The following is a 14,601-nucleotide window of genomic DNA, read 5'->3' as shown; positions in this document are numbered from 1 at the left end:
ATGTGAAACATTCTGAGCTCTGTACGACAAAGGTCAATGATTACCAAACTGCTGAACAGATTTACCCTGAATAATCTAGGAATTTCCTCTATAGCCTATCCAGAGCCAGAGCGAGAAAGATTCTTGCTATGGCTCTGATCCTACCTAAGGACATCGATTTCATTCATTACTTGAACAAAGACTGCTGTGTGCCAAATTTCAACAGCTCTTGTACTTTAATGAAATACACTATTCATCAACAGTTGATCACTATTTTATTTGGTAACTCTTATGATCCTGATGCTGTAATTAGAATGTATCTGAATCATGTGTACAACATACATTCTTGTTTGAATGTTTAAATTGTGAATGTGAATGTTTAGATCATGCGATTTTCTCCAGTCAACTTGTAAGGGGGGACATTATTAATAAAATAATACTTGTCAGAAATGCAACATAAAAGAAGACCAAAAGCGTTTTTCAATCCATTATTATTTATAAGTGAAGAAAAATAAAGCATTATAAATACAATCGGTTGGGTCTTTACATTAACTGATTATCATAATGTGCTTTACAAGACTTTTAGCCCTTCACGTGGTCGCAATCATTTCTTTGAAACAGAAATAAGAAAAGCTAATTCGAATTCTTTCATTCTGTATCCAACTGTTAAAGTATAACATGAATAAAGTAACAAGCAAAAGATAAATGTCTGGTAATAATAAAATAAAGAAACAGGCTCAATGTTTCAAGTAAACAGAATATAAATGTAGTGGACCCGTACAATAACGTTTTTCCTTTTAGCTTTCACGTCATAACTGTTGTCAAACAGCACAGCAATAAACTAAAGAGAAGGCAAGATGCAGATGTGATGTTACTCAGGCAGTGGTACATACAGACGTTGTGATATTTCCCTGGGTAGTGGCTTCATGTCAACATTAAATTAACTTCTTACTGGATCATCTTGGCTTTGCTAACTCTGTCCATAGTACAATAGCAGGCTTGGGCTCAGTGCTAATAAATCACTTCATGTGAGCCTTCTGGAACGCAATGTCCACTGGAGCTTGATCAAGAGACATTCCCCTCTTTATGGCAGGGATACTTCACATAACCTTATAGCTGATAGGAACGTTGAATTAAATTTTTTAAGGACAGTTGTGGTAGGTCAATGCAAACCCAAAAAATAAATTCATTCGTCATCCTTATTGTTGTTGTTGTAGTTGAGAGAATTCTGTGCAACACATGGTTAAATGATCTTGAGAAACACATTTAAATATCCATACAATCACGTAAATGATCATTTTACCCATTAACTGTGCTTTGTCTTGGTGCTAAAATCAGTTTGAATTTAAGCAGATGGTGGTGAGGTGGCTTGGCAAGGAGTCAAGAGTGAATGTGCTTTTAAATAGTGTTGACATTCCAAGGTTTTTATCATCACATGCGAAAAAAGGCAAATACCACATCTGCATGACGACATTTGCAAGTGTGTCTGTGGCGTACAAAGGTAATTATTTTATGAAAGACATCAGTGCAACAGTATTGTAGTAATTTCACATGTCATGATAAAACTAATAAACTTCCTATATTGGATTATAGAAGTCACACTAATGAATAAGAATTGTCTGCCTCTTCTAATCCTTTATTTAAACATAACTCTTGGTGGTTTAATGTAAACATAAATTGGCGTGCTCTGCATATATTTATTTGAACAGGAAATTATTAAACTAAGGTGATAGATGATAATATATCATAAATGAAATCTGACAAATATGAGTTAATCTGATATGTACAACTAACTGTTGTCATTTGCAACTGTTTTAAAGTTGTTACACTTTCTTTCAATGACTTGGTTGTGGAGCAAATAAAATATTCAAAACATCAAACTACACATTACTGAGCACAAGATGACAGGCCCACACAATTCTATGGAATTTAGGAGAAAGTGGGGGGAAATTAAAGGCAATCCCATATTGTAGTGTAAGGACACTCCTTCTCCTTTTAGAGGTAGAGTCCACTTCCTAAGAACTACAACTTGAGTGTAAAAGATGTTAATGTTCCTGATAAATGGATCCCTTTACAATTTATAGTACAAGCTCACGGTGTTTACAAACCAAACTCCAGAAAGGCTATCCGGACAGGCACTTCTGCCATCAAAGGCACATTTCGCTGACGGAACTCTCATGGGTCAGGAAAAGTTCAAAAATAAAATATCCTTTTATGTTTCTGGTCCCCATACTAAAGCAGATCACACATAGTAATCAGATAAGCGTAGAAAAGCAGCTTGGCTGACACATGTGGGACGAAGCCTGGGTTGGATAAGAGGAAGCAGGGTAGGAAGGCACTGAGAGTGGGGGTGACTGCAGGGTGGCCCTGGAGCTGGAGAACCACGGCTCTCCGTTCAGCACAAACCCTGAAAGAGGTCTTCAAGAGCCCTCGGGCGAAGATTCCGTCCCTCTAAAGATCTAGAATGTTCCCATGAACACAGCTCCCACCCCACGCTCCGGATAGAGAACTAGTTCAGCGATTCCCGAGAGGCTTCTCCTCCGCGCTGAGGAGGGGCATTAAGACAAGCGCGGAAGACGTGGAACGTAGCTGGGGGGGTCGGGGCCGAGAACGCCCCGCAGAGCTGAGGTTTCTGAATGACATGCTGGGGTCGAGGTGATGGCTTGCCTGCGTGGTGGTTCAGGTTGCCCCTCAGGTCTCAAAGTACTTGTAGATGGCTGTGACGTAGGTCATGACACTCTGCCAATCAGGTCGCTCCGTGTGGACCATCTCATTGATGTCCTGAAATAGGAGAGACATTTAGCCATGGCTCGCTAAAACTCTAGTACCTTCTGAATGTAGAAGCATGCATGTATTGACGAGTTTCACAACATAATACATATCGTTTCCTTCCAAAAGGGGTGGTTTCTCGCTACTCTTCTCATCCTTACCAGAGAAGACTTGATGCCAACACTCTCCGCAGCCTGGAAGGCTAAAGTGAAGTTCCGCCTCTGCGGACACGTGAAAGAAAGCACATATTCAGACACACTGTACAGAGGGCCATAAGAACAGAGCAGTATAACGTGGTCGTAAAACGGGCCTAAATCATCCGTGCTTGCCTTGTCCTGGCTGCCGAGCTCCTGGTAGGGGATGTGGGCGGGTAGGTAGGTGTGCAGCAAAGCACAGAAGGCAAGGCCGTCGTTCCAGCTGCTGCTGAAGTTCGTTATGTCGATGTTCTGAAAGAGATCGATCGCGATGAGTTCACAGGAGATGCACGTTGACATTGTGTTCGTTCAGCAGGTGCTTGTGTGCCAAAGTGGCGTGCAACTAGAGCACACGTAAAAATCACAAAACTGTTTAAGACGTCAGCGATGCAGAATAAGCTGTGCGGACATGTTTGTACATGCAAGCATGGAACCAAGGTCTTATTTTGTCGGGTTTGTTTCTCCCCCTGAGCAAACAGCTTATCCGAATGACCTAGTTCCTCTATCAAGAGACGTGTGGATCAAGTGAGAGGTGATTGCCCTTATTGATTCATCAATCAATTAATAAGGAAATGAAGCATCTGGAAGCACTACAAATTCTCCTTTTTATTTATTTTTTATTTCCTGGCAGGCTTCCCTTAGAAATACTGTTCTACAGTAACTCCCTCTAAACAACATGTCTAACTTGTCCCAGCTGGTTCGACAGGTCATCGGTTCACGCTACAGTGTGAATCCATATGTCCTGGACGTCATCACCTCCTACCAGACACAGGTCTCCGTTAGCAGGACGTGCCAAATTTGGCGCACTTCCTGGAGATGCCCACCATAAACTGGCTACCGTGGCGACCATTCACTCCCTACAGTTGCAAACAAACAATAAAAGGGACCACCTCGAGACCGTGACGGCAGAACGTGTTGATAATAGGCAATCTAATAAGTAAAGATCTATTCATTAGAGCCAGGATCATCGGCCCATGTTAATGGCCCTCCGAGGACAAGACGTCCGGTGTTTGTCTACAGTGATGCTGTGGGGGATGGAGAGCCACTCCTATGAAGACCAAACGCAGCGGTTCTCATGACAACATCTATTATGGTTTATGATGATGATGATGGTGGTCTGACAGAGAATGAGAAGGAGGTAGAGACAGAGCAGTTGGACCAGAGCAGACTCCCAAACACGTGAGCGAGCGCGTGAACGTACCTGGTAACCCTCGGTCTTCTTCTGGCACCACTTGAGGAGAGCGTTCCTCTTGGAGCCTCCATACTCCCTGGCCAGGGCAGCCAGGGGGTCCTTCCTCTCCTCCCTGGACACACATATCAGGCAGGAGCCGTGTTTGAGCGTTTGACCTCCACGGCCCGTTACCGTTCAGGTGTCAGGAAGTGTGAAAGGGGGTGAGCGGGGGTGCGTTCGTACCGGAGGCGGCCGCGTGCGGTGGGGGTCACGGAGGCCGTGGGGGAGGAGGTGGAGGCCGAGGCCATGGCCATCAGAGAGGACGACGAGGGGCCCCCGTCGGAGGCCGAGAGCTCCCTCTTCATCTCCTCGCTGCTCCTGCGGGACACTGGGCACAGCACAGCACGACACATGTCCACAGTTAGACTAACCCAAAGCAGAATTCTTGGAATTTCCCTTCAGGATCAATAAAGCGAACCGAGTCAAGTTTACTGCGCTGAACGCTCGGGGAGTATGGAATGTGTGCGTATGGCTGGCTGCTTCCTTTAGTTTCAGGGGAAATGACATCAGCTAGTGTCATGGTTGATAGCGGGACCTCATGTCTGACCTGACATGGCCTTGGAGGCGTCCATGTTGGAGACCCTCTGGAGAGCAGAAGGAGAGCGGCTGGCAGAGGAGCCCCGGAGGAGATGCTCCGCTGTGAAGAGAAGGCACACGAGAAAACAAAACGTTGCTAAGAAAAACTGCTTGACGACTGCAAATGCTTCTCAAGGAGAGATTCTATTTAAGGGGGTTAAGCACCATTCCAAACCCCACTGTGAAGGAAGCACCACCGAGGGTTTGTTTCCCATTAAGGAGGACAATCCATCACAATACACTGAAAACATTAGAGGCTATGGCCAAAACAGCACGTTCACAGTAAGCTCGTATGCATAAGGGGACACGTGCAAATTGATTTCAATGACCAAGGTTTTGAACAAGCATGATATATCTATTTATGATTATAATTTGTTATGTTTTTTTATTTTTTGAGCTCTACACTTTATCACTGTGTGCTGTACTGCATGGAGAGCAATATGGATATTTACATCCCAAATTCAATCGGGAAGAGGAATGATGGTAAAATACCCCAAACGTGTTCAATAACACATTTTTAACCGTCTCACTAATGATGAGAGTTCTCCCACTGCAGGCCTGCAGCTCTCCCCAGTGCTTTGTTACCCGTGACAACTCCAATCAGGGTCAACACCTCGCTGAGTCCACACCCCCTCCAGAGGTCACACTGCCCCCCCACCCCAACAAACGGCCAATGCCTTGGACACAGCAATACAGCTTCTAAAACGGCCCGAGAAGACCTCATCAACAGAAGCCTGCGGTCTGTGCTGTCCAAGGCACAGACCGCAGGGGGGGGGGAATGGAGTCTGATTCAAACCATGTCTATTTTTGGAGCCATTTTTTTTCTTCTTCTCCCGGAGATGAGACTGAAGGTTTACTGCGGCCTCACCTGGCATGCTGATGTCTGTGTAGCTCGGCCTTTTATCACTCAGACAGGAGAGGGGCTTCGGAGCAGAGATGGAGCCGCTGATGGAATGCCTCTGTAAAAGACCATCCCAGGCTAGATTAAAAACACACACACACACACACACTCTCCAGTAGCAGGTGTTTTCAGACAGGAAGCGGTTCAGACGGCAGGGTGTTCTCATGCAGGTCATAGAGGGGTGAGAAAAATAAGGACTTAAAAGCAGGACTGAAGATTTGATGAAAACTGTATGTATCTACTGGACTCCGGTCCCTTCAGCTGTTAAGACAGGATTCCCAACATGGAGACTTCATATCAAACATACAAACATGCAATAGCTGCCGTCTACCTCTTTTAGTGGAACTTTGCAATACTATTGACTATCTGTACTTTTTTTACTCATTGCACTTAGAAAACGATGTCTGCTATTGGTTAAGGTTCTGGTGGTCGCATGTCTGAACAGTGTGCTTCTCTGTTTTTTTTATATTTGCACCAGAACTATCCCCCAGGGACAACTAATATATTTTTTTAGTAACTACAGACTGTATGTGGTCATGAAAAGACTAATGAATCTTTCATTTTAAATGATACTGATATGCAAGGATCCTCGAGCTGTGAAGTTTCCTCCCAAAAAGTGTAGCGAAGTGTGGAACTGAATTTGGTGCGAGAGAACGTATCTAAATACAGGACGTATTTTCTCTGAGAATATTCATGAATCTGTAGTGACTGTGAAGAATGACAAACATTTTTCCAGCGAATGTGCAGAACGTGACCAGGCAAGTGGCTGTCAACTGTGACAAACTGCAAGCGCCAAAGGAGGAAGAGCTATCTGTGGAACACTGGAGATATATAAACACAGGGATATGGTGAGAACAGGAAGTGTGTTCACTTTAACCCCTGCACTGCCGCCCAAGTGACAACACCAGAAAAAACAACACCAGATTCCTGGCACCACATCAGTAGTTTGGGAGAACGAGTCAACACATTATTTATGAAGAAATAAATACATCGACGCAGATGTCGTATATAGAAATAAATGTTTCTATCTATAATCAGGCCTCCTGACGCCGTACCTGTATGGGAGAGACGGCAGCGGCGGGGGTGGTCTTCAGAGGGCTGGGGCTGAGCGGGGTGCGCGGGAGGGGGGCAGCAGGGGGCGCGGGGGCAGCGGCAACAGCAGCTACAGCAGCAGCAGCCGCCACCGGACCTGCAGTGGAGCGCAAGACCAGAGATGAGCGAAGACGCCCCCCCAAAAATCGATAAACGCTCCCGTTTTCCCCAGAGGTGATACCGACTGGGTCGATTCGACCCTCCGTTTACCCATCGAATGTGTTAAGGTGAGAAGAGGGGGGTCATATCTTACACTCGTACTGGGGGGTACCTTGTGAGGCATTGTCGAAGCTCTTGATGAGGGTCTTGACGGTGGGCGAGGGCTCGGAGGAGGTGGACGAGCGGCGGCTCAGGCCCATGCCCTGCCTCAAGGCGGCTAGGTCTCTCTCCACGGCGTTCATGTAGTTATACACCCGGCCCCTCTCCTCATCCTGTCTGGGGTACACCCACAGGATCAGTACACACACTCGTATGAACACAGCTGCAAACATGCATTGGCAGATCCCACCACAAGCCGCTTGGTTTTGGATCGAGTGAAACGCGTGAGACAATGGATGACGAGTGGAGCCTTACTTGCGGTTCTTGACCTCGTCCAACTCCTTGGCCAGCTTCTCGTTCTTCTCCTGGGCCTCGTGCAGCCGGCGCCGCAGGTCCCCGATCTCCTCCTGGGCTTCCGACTTGATGTCATTAGCGATGACAACGGCCGTCTGGAGATCGGCCTGGAACTGACGCCACTCAGCTGACTCCTCCTGAACACACACACACACACTTACATGTAGGTAAATGTTGAAACACATTTCTGAGGTACAGTAGAAGCATATGAAAAAAAATCCAAAAGGGGTTCTAAATTCTATGGGTAAATGGCGGTCCCTAACAGGACCAGACCATAGTGTGGTGTTTAATGTGGGCAGTGACGTGGCCCTCGGATGGGTCTGTGTTCTGTTCTGGAGCCCTCAGAGGGGTCTGTGTTCTGTTCTGGAGCCCTCTGATGGGTCTGTGTTCTGTTCTGGAGCCCCTCTGATGGGTCTGTGTTCTGTTCTGGAGCCCTCAGAGGGGTCTGTGTTCTGTTCTGGAGCCCCTCTGATGGGTCTGTGTTCTGTTCTGGAGCCCCTCTGATGGGTCTGTGTTCTGTTCTGGAGCCCTCTGATGGGTCTGTGTTCTGTTCTGGAGCCCCTCTGATGGGTCTGTGTTCTGTTCTGGAGCCCTCACCCTCAGTCTCCTGTGGAGAATCTTAATCTCCCGCTCCATGTCATGTCTCTGGTCCTGCAGCTTCTTAACAGAGTCTAGAGAAGGAAACACACTCGCACAGCTGAGTTCATGTGAACGGGCCGCAGGATAAATTCACACACAGCACAGGAAGACAGTGAGAAGATCTCCCTTAAAACAAACCCAGGCATGATAGAGACAGGGACCGCTGTAGCAGGGGGTTAGGAAACAGGACATTGTTATTGTTTAATTGTGATAACCTCCACTGGAGTTCATGGTGATTTCCCTGAAACTAGGCTAAATGGGGTATTAAAAGGAAGAGTCATGCTATTTAACAAAACGAATTGACTTAAGACATGTAAACAAACACTTTTTCCAATTTCCCATGTGTGGGCACATTAGGCATAGAAAACTCTAGACCGCCACCCTGTGGCCAGAAGTGAAGACTGCAGCACTGGATTCAAAATGCCAATCCCACTCACTCTCCAGGTCGGTGATGATGAGGTTGTCGTGGAGCTTGACGGCTCGGTGCTGCTCCACCTCGTCCTCCAGCTCGAAGATGGTCTCCTTCATGTCGGACACCTCCGTCTCCTTCTCCTGCAGGTCGCCGCGCTGCTTCTCCAGGCCCCGCTTGTGCTCGGCCATCTGCATCTGCACCTGTTCCTGGAAGGCTCGGTACTCTCCGTCCAGCTGCAAGCACACCGGAAGAAAGAGGGGGGGGGGGGAGAATCCATCACCGCTGGTTAACTAATGAGGCCCCTCAATGGATTCTCATTCCGTATCCGCGGTGGGGAAAAATTAATTTACGTGACTGCGAGAATGTATGGTATGTGTTCTGCGATTAGATGTGGGCTTCGTTTTGAAATCTGTGGAACGCTGCTTGTAGATCCCCCCCAAAAAACACTGGAAGCAACTCATGTCTGTCTGGTTTGCAGTTTGACCGACCTTGTTGAGGGTGTCCTGCAGCCTGGTGACGTCGGTGCGGGCGTGGCCCAGGTCCTCCTGCAGCTTGGCGGCCCTGCCCTCCGCTTGCTCCTTGTCCAACCTCACGCCCTCCAGAAGCTGGCAGATGTCGTTCTTGTCCCCCTGGTTGTGGACCGAGTACAGCTCCGCCACCTTCTGCCTCTCCTGGTCCAGCTGGGCCCGGCAGCGGTTGAGCTCCACCTGGTCGCAGTTCACCGCCGCCTTGTACTCCTCCAGGGCGCCCACCATGGCCTTGCGGTCCTGCCGCTCCGACTCCATGATGCGCTCCATGTGGTGGTTCCTCTCCTTCAGGGCGCCGATCACCTCCTGGGCCTCGGCGTTGTCCTGCTCCGCCATCTTGAGCGTGTTGCTCAGGTGCTGCTGCACGCCCAGTAGCTGCTCCCGCTCGAAGCGGGCGTTCTCCGCCAGGTCCACGTAGCGCTGCTCCAGCTCCATGTAGCGGCCGCTCTTGATGTCCTCCTCCAGGGCGTAGGCCAGGTGGTGCTCGTCGAGCAGCGAGCGGAAGTACTCGATCTGCCGGCCGTAGTGCTCCAGTTTGTCGCTCTGCTGGCACAGGGAGTCCATGAGGAGGACCTTCTCTTCGCCCAGGCGCTCGTTCTCCCCGTTCAGCTCCTGGGTGATCTGCTGCAGGTCGGCCAGCTCCTGGAGCGTGGCCTGGAGCTCCTCGGCGGTGCTGTGCTGGTTCTCCTCCATCTGGTGTATGCGCTCCGTCAGGCAGGCCACTGACACCTCATCGCCACCGCCGCCCCGCCGCGAGCGTTCCCGGCCGGGCGCGCCCTCCGACTCGGAAGAGGAGGAGGCCCCGGAGGGGGCGTCCAGGGCGTCGTCGCTGGAGGTCACCGCCTGGTAGACCTCGCTGGACTCGCTGTCCAGGTTGTCCGCCGAGCCGCCGTGCTGGTGGCCGGTCAGCAGGTCTTCCAGGGAGCCCGGAGCAGAGCCCTCCACGGAGGAGGCGAGCGTCCCTGTTCCCCCGCCGTCGCTGTGCCCGCTGCCCGCCGCCAGATCTGGGCTCAGGGAGGGGTAGCTGAAGAGCTTATCAGAGCCGTCCAGCCTCTGCTCCAGGGAGAAGCCCAGGGCGTTGAGGCGGTCCTTCAGCATGCGGTTCTCGCTCTTCAGCAGGTTGAGCTCCTCGCGGATGGCCTGGTTCTGCTCCTGCAGGAGGAGCAGGGTGGACTCTACATCTGCCGCCGTGATGGCAGAGCCCTGGGGCTTCTCCTCCTCGCCCGGGCCTTCTTCGGGGGTTGTCTCCTCCAGTCCTAGACCCAACTGGGCACGCATGTCCCTCAGCTCGCTACGCAGGTGCAGGATCTCCACGTCTTTGCTCTTGGCCAGGCCCAGCAGGTCCGTCACCTGGGCCTCCAGGGCCACCTTGTCACTGATCTGGCTGTCGGATTTAGACTTGTTCATGCGGCCTTCCAACTCAGGCGGCGCATGGCCGCGGGAACGCTTCCCCTGCGCAGCATCCCCCTGCCCCGCCCCGGACGCTGACTGCTTCTTACTGGCCGAGGTTCTTGAAGTCCGTAGACGCTCCCGGGATGTGGCCGACTCCTTAGACACTGAGGACGTTGCACGCTTATTTGAGGCTCCTGGTGGGAGAAACAAAACATACTGTGTCATAAACAATAGCATGACTATGACTTGGAATATAATGCAAAAATATGAATGAAAAGAAGTACCTGAAGTTTTTTGTTTCTCTGAGTTACCGGCACTGGTTCCGGTGGATGCTGTCCGCTTGCTCTTGATGACCGTGCTGCTAGGTGCTGGAGCGCCCCCAGCCATCGCTGCTAGCAGATCGTCATTGCTTTTCACCTTAAAAAAACAAACACAAATTCCCCTCTGTGTCATAATCCATGGACTCAATACAGCCCATAATGCATAGAAAACCAAAACAGGAAATGAGTTACAGGGGGGGGTGGGGGGAGGTGTTTTGACTCAAACGTGAGGTGAACCTTAGAAAGCGGTGGCGCTGAGGTGGTCTTGGCAGTAGCCTTGGCGGAGGCTCCTGTTGCCACGCCCTCGGACTTCCCTCGCTCGCCACTCGGAGCCTTACTCGCCACCGGCCGGCCTGTCCTCTTCATGCTGGGCTCTCGGCTGCCGATACATTTACAGCTCAGTCTGCGCAGAGAGAGGAATGGTACACGTGTCAGAGCACTGAAGACTACCTTCAACTTTCCGTTAAAGGGATTCTTTCCATTTTCGTAACCCTATAAAAACATGACGGGATCCTCGGCTGCTGAAGTCTAGGAAACCAGGAGTGCCGTATCTGCCTGAGTGTACCTGGAAAGCTGTCGACCTCCACTAGAGGTCATTCATGATCCAGCTATGAACTGGGGCTTCACTCTGCTCAAAACTCCACACCCTGACAGGGATAGGAAAAATGTGTTTATCAGCTCATGTGCTTGACTCAGGTCTGGACTCAACCTGATGTAACGATGGGGCCAAGAAAGGAAAAAAAGTCAATGGGAGGTGAAGTGCTTTTAACAAAATGTTGCTTTGGTTCAAGTCAGGGAAACGAATACAGCAGCTTGTTTAAAAATGCTTGCAAGATGCCTAAGGATTTCTGATATGGACCAAATGGACTGCCAAACTGCAGACTAAGACTCATTACCTTAGGTGTTTAGCACTTTTTGTCAGGTGGTGGCTCACAGTTCTCAGTTCAAATTCTAAAGCAGTGCTTGAGATGGGGAGGGGCTGACGTATGAGTAATATCACTCAGCTGAGTGATATTAGTGCTGCCTATTCTGCCCCTACATTTACATTTAGTCATTTAGCAGACGCTCTTATCCAGAGCGACTTACAGTAAGTACAGGGACATTCCCCCGAGGCAAGTAGGGTGAAGTGCCTTGCCCAAGGACACAACGTCAGTTGGCATGACCGGGAATCGAACAGGCAACCTTCGGATTACTAGCCCGATTCCCTCACCGCTCAGCCACCTGACTCCCTAAGAGTCAGAGGAAGAAACTTACCCTGCTGCTAGCTGCTCGGCATTCAGCGTCTTTATAAAACACTGTATTGACAGCTGTGAGTGCTCATTAGAATTAAGACCAAGCCATGCTTCGTTAAAAAGAGGAGCAAAAAAAACAAACCCTAAAGATTCTATCGGGTTAACGCTTCTGGAACTGGGGGGGAAACCATACTTGGACTGGAATTATGAGATGTTTCCAGAGATTGTTTAACAGCTCCCCCTTGTCTACTTAAAGCTCACGTAAGCAGTTGAGGGGCTCAGCTTGTGAGAAGAGAATGTGGCTATACTGGCTAATGTCTCTCAGATGCCTAGGCTATGCTGTGCTGTAGCCTGGCAGTTCCTGTGGTGGGGAGGTGCCTGTTTATTCAGACCCCCCATAGAAATATGCTAAGTGTACACATTCCCCAACAGCCTGAGATGTAGACAGAGACTGCATCGTGTAACTTGACTAAATGGTAAAGTGCAGAGCAAGCAATGATAACACATTGCAAAAAAAACGACCACCAGTGTGTGTGTGTGTGTGTGTTTGTGGGGGGCCCTCATCCCACTCTCCTCTGTTTAGAATGTGCATGGTGTGTTGCCAAACACTGTCCCATGCTGACATGAGCACTACTGCTTTCAGAGCACTGGTTCAAATTCTGGTTCAAAGCATCCAAAAACACATCTAACCAAGGTGGCAGCCCTTTTTTTAGGAAGGGCTTTGAATGAGAGAGGAAGGTAGGGGCCATTTGTGTTGATAAGGCTGGACACGCTTAACTTTTCAGTCTATTCGCCCTGTTCTCTACAGAACACATCAGATCACAAAACCAACACCATGCATCTTCCAAATCTAAAAGGTGCCATTTGATCGCAGCAATTCCAAGAACTGCAAAAGTCCCTTGGATCTGATCCCAGACTCACCTGCAAGACAGCCCCCTGAGTGCCTTGCTGTGAATGAGACAAAGACAGGAGAAAGAGAGGTAGGGGAGACGTAAACAGTGAACATTTCAGCCCTTCTCTCTCATTCTACAACAAGCCCCCTCCCTGTTCCTCCTCTTCCTTATTCAGTGTGCTTTGACTGCGGGGAGTCAGTTCCTTTTCATAACACCAGTTTCCTGTGGCATACCCCTTGAATAAGAAGCTCACAGGGGTGAAGCATGACAAGGCATCAGTGAGTGAGAAAGAGCAGACAGTGTAACCTCTGAACTGGAGTCGAAAATATCCCTTCCAGCCGTAGAACATGCCCTAACATGGAACTCTCCAAGCCATCATGAAATCCTAAAATTAATAGCTGATAAACAATTTAGACAAAAACAAGCTTATATTTACTGTCGTTATTAACCTTTGGTTTCTAATGTTTTGTTTCCAAGAGCTTGAGATTTTTGAGTAAAGCAGTATGAAGCATTTTCCAAATGTAGGCTGGGGAGGGAGAGACAAGGAAGAGTAATTACTATTGCATAAGTCACATTCTCTGGACAGTGAATTGGAAGGACATTCTGTAAAAATATTGTTCCAGTAGAGTTAGTCAATTTCAGAAAATAGAGCCTGCAGTTAATATAAACTCAAGAAAGACATACAGACTCAACTTCAGTACATTTACATGCCTACTCACGTGTTTTAGACAGCGTGTGTACTTGTGTGTTTGTTTAAGAAACAGAGGGTCAAACTAATCAACATTTAAAATCGATTTTCAAACATTTAGCTCACGACATGTTAGAAGGCTAAAAGTAACTTGTAGCGAATGCTAGAAGGAAGGGATTAATGTTACTTTTTGTTTGTAAAGTTTAGATAGTGATAGCTCTATCTATTTCACAGACTCATCTTGGCATAATTTCTTATGGACAATGCAAAATATAAACTGTTGGTTTTATGGACGAAATACCAACAAGACTGAAACGCCTGATTCATAACCTGCTAATATCTAGCCTGAGTAGGCACTGCAACTGATGAGTAGTATTACTACTAGCCTAGTAGTCCTAACAATGGTTTAACTACCAGTAACAGAACGACTGACAATGTAGGGTGGGTAGCTATCGAGGGGTTAGCTGCAGCGATAGGGCTATAGTACCCAACTAGCCGGCTTGTAAACCATCCCTATCGTAACCAAACGTGTAGACATACATTTTCATGTAATTCAGAGGTATAATTGATCTGCCTAGCTTGGTAGGTTAAGGGTTTCACTCATGCTGGACTCACTTAAACGTTAGCTAGCTAGTAGTGCTAGCCTAGTAGCCTAGCTAGCTACTACTGTACTGTCAATGCGTAGCATCGTTAGCGAGCTAGCTAATCAGCCCACTCGGGTCGTATCTGACAATTCCTTTGCTACAAATTCATATTTCACGAATATTCTCATACCTTGAGTTCTTCTATATGGTCCCTCTTGATGACTAGCCAGGGTATATAGTTTCAGTTGACAGTTTGCCTTTGTAGCCGGTAGCTAAAGTTAGTTCAATGATTCTCGGCATTCCCATTCCATACTCCCTTCCCGTTCAGCATCCATCCAGTGCAACTCAAATTCATGCCTCGCCTCGGTCTTACTCCTAGACGTAGGCTACCTACCTTGTCTAGACTAGAATAGTAATTATAGATGTATTTTACACCCACAAGAACCACCTTTTTTTCCTGTATCTGACAAGTTTGACAGTTGACTTTTGGAGAGTCCTTTAATTTTTTTTACATTATTGAAGATGATGCCATATGGAACTGCCATTTACATAAAATGGTT

The 14,601-nt window shown here is 48.2% G+C and overlaps 1 protein-coding gene across 2 annotated transcripts; it reads right to left on the bottom strand.

The window, feature by feature from the left end:
• Window positions 1–455: 455 nt before the first annotated feature.
• Window positions 456–14,491, bottom strand: specc1la (sperm antigen with calponin homology and coiled-coil domains 1-like a). Of its 2 annotated transcripts, none has more exons than XM_062454980.1 (16): window positions 14,232–14,491; window positions 10,882–11,047; window positions 10,609–10,741; window positions 8,894–10,518; window positions 8,431–8,638; window positions 7,952–8,025; window positions 7,316–7,491; window positions 7,014–7,177; window positions 6,706–6,839; window positions 5,618–5,708; window positions 4,721–4,810; window positions 4,357–4,501; window positions 4,144–4,246; window positions 3,078–3,194; window positions 2,910–2,969; window positions 456–2,760 (listed from the first exon to the last, which is right to left on the bottom strand). In XM_062454980.1, the coding sequence occupies exons 2-16, from the start codon at window positions 11,008–11,010 to the stop codon at window positions 2,671–2,673; spliced, it is 3,339 nt and encodes a 1,112-aa protein (XP_062310964.1). In that variant the 5' UTR covers window positions 11,011–11,047; window positions 14,232–14,491; the 3' UTR covers window positions 456–2,670. The 2 variants fall into 2 exon arrangements, with proteins under 2 accessions (XP_062310964.1, XP_062310963.1); XM_062454979.1 differs by having other exon boundaries at window positions 6,996–7,177; window positions 14,232–14,490.
• Window positions 14,492–14,601: the final 110 nt, after the last annotated feature.

This window comes from Osmerus eperlanus, chromosome 28 (assembly GCF_963692335.1).
Source record: "Osmerus eperlanus chromosome 28, fOsmEpe2.1, whole genome shotgun sequence".
NCBI classification, from domain to species: domain Eukaryota; kingdom Metazoa; phylum Chordata; class Actinopteri; order Osmeriformes; family Osmeridae; genus Osmerus; species Osmerus eperlanus.
Note: the sequence above shows the minus strand (reverse complement) of the source record. Positions and strands in the feature narration are given on the sequence as shown.

Bases quoted from the DNA above. Each gene is read 5' to 3' on its own strand.
- specc1la (XM_062454979.1), bottom strand. From the start codon at position 11,010: ATGAAGAGGACAGGCCGGCCGGTGGCGAGTAAGGCTCCGAGTGGCGAG. The intron at 6,840-6,995 runs GTAAGATATGAC...GCTCCACTGCAG, and splicing joins AGGTACCCCCCAGTACGAGT to GTCCGGTGGCGGCTGCTGCT. The intron at 4,247-4,356 runs GTACGAACGCAC...ATGTGTGTCCAG, and splicing joins ACCGCACGCGGCCGCCTCCG to GGAGGAGAGGAAGGACCCCC.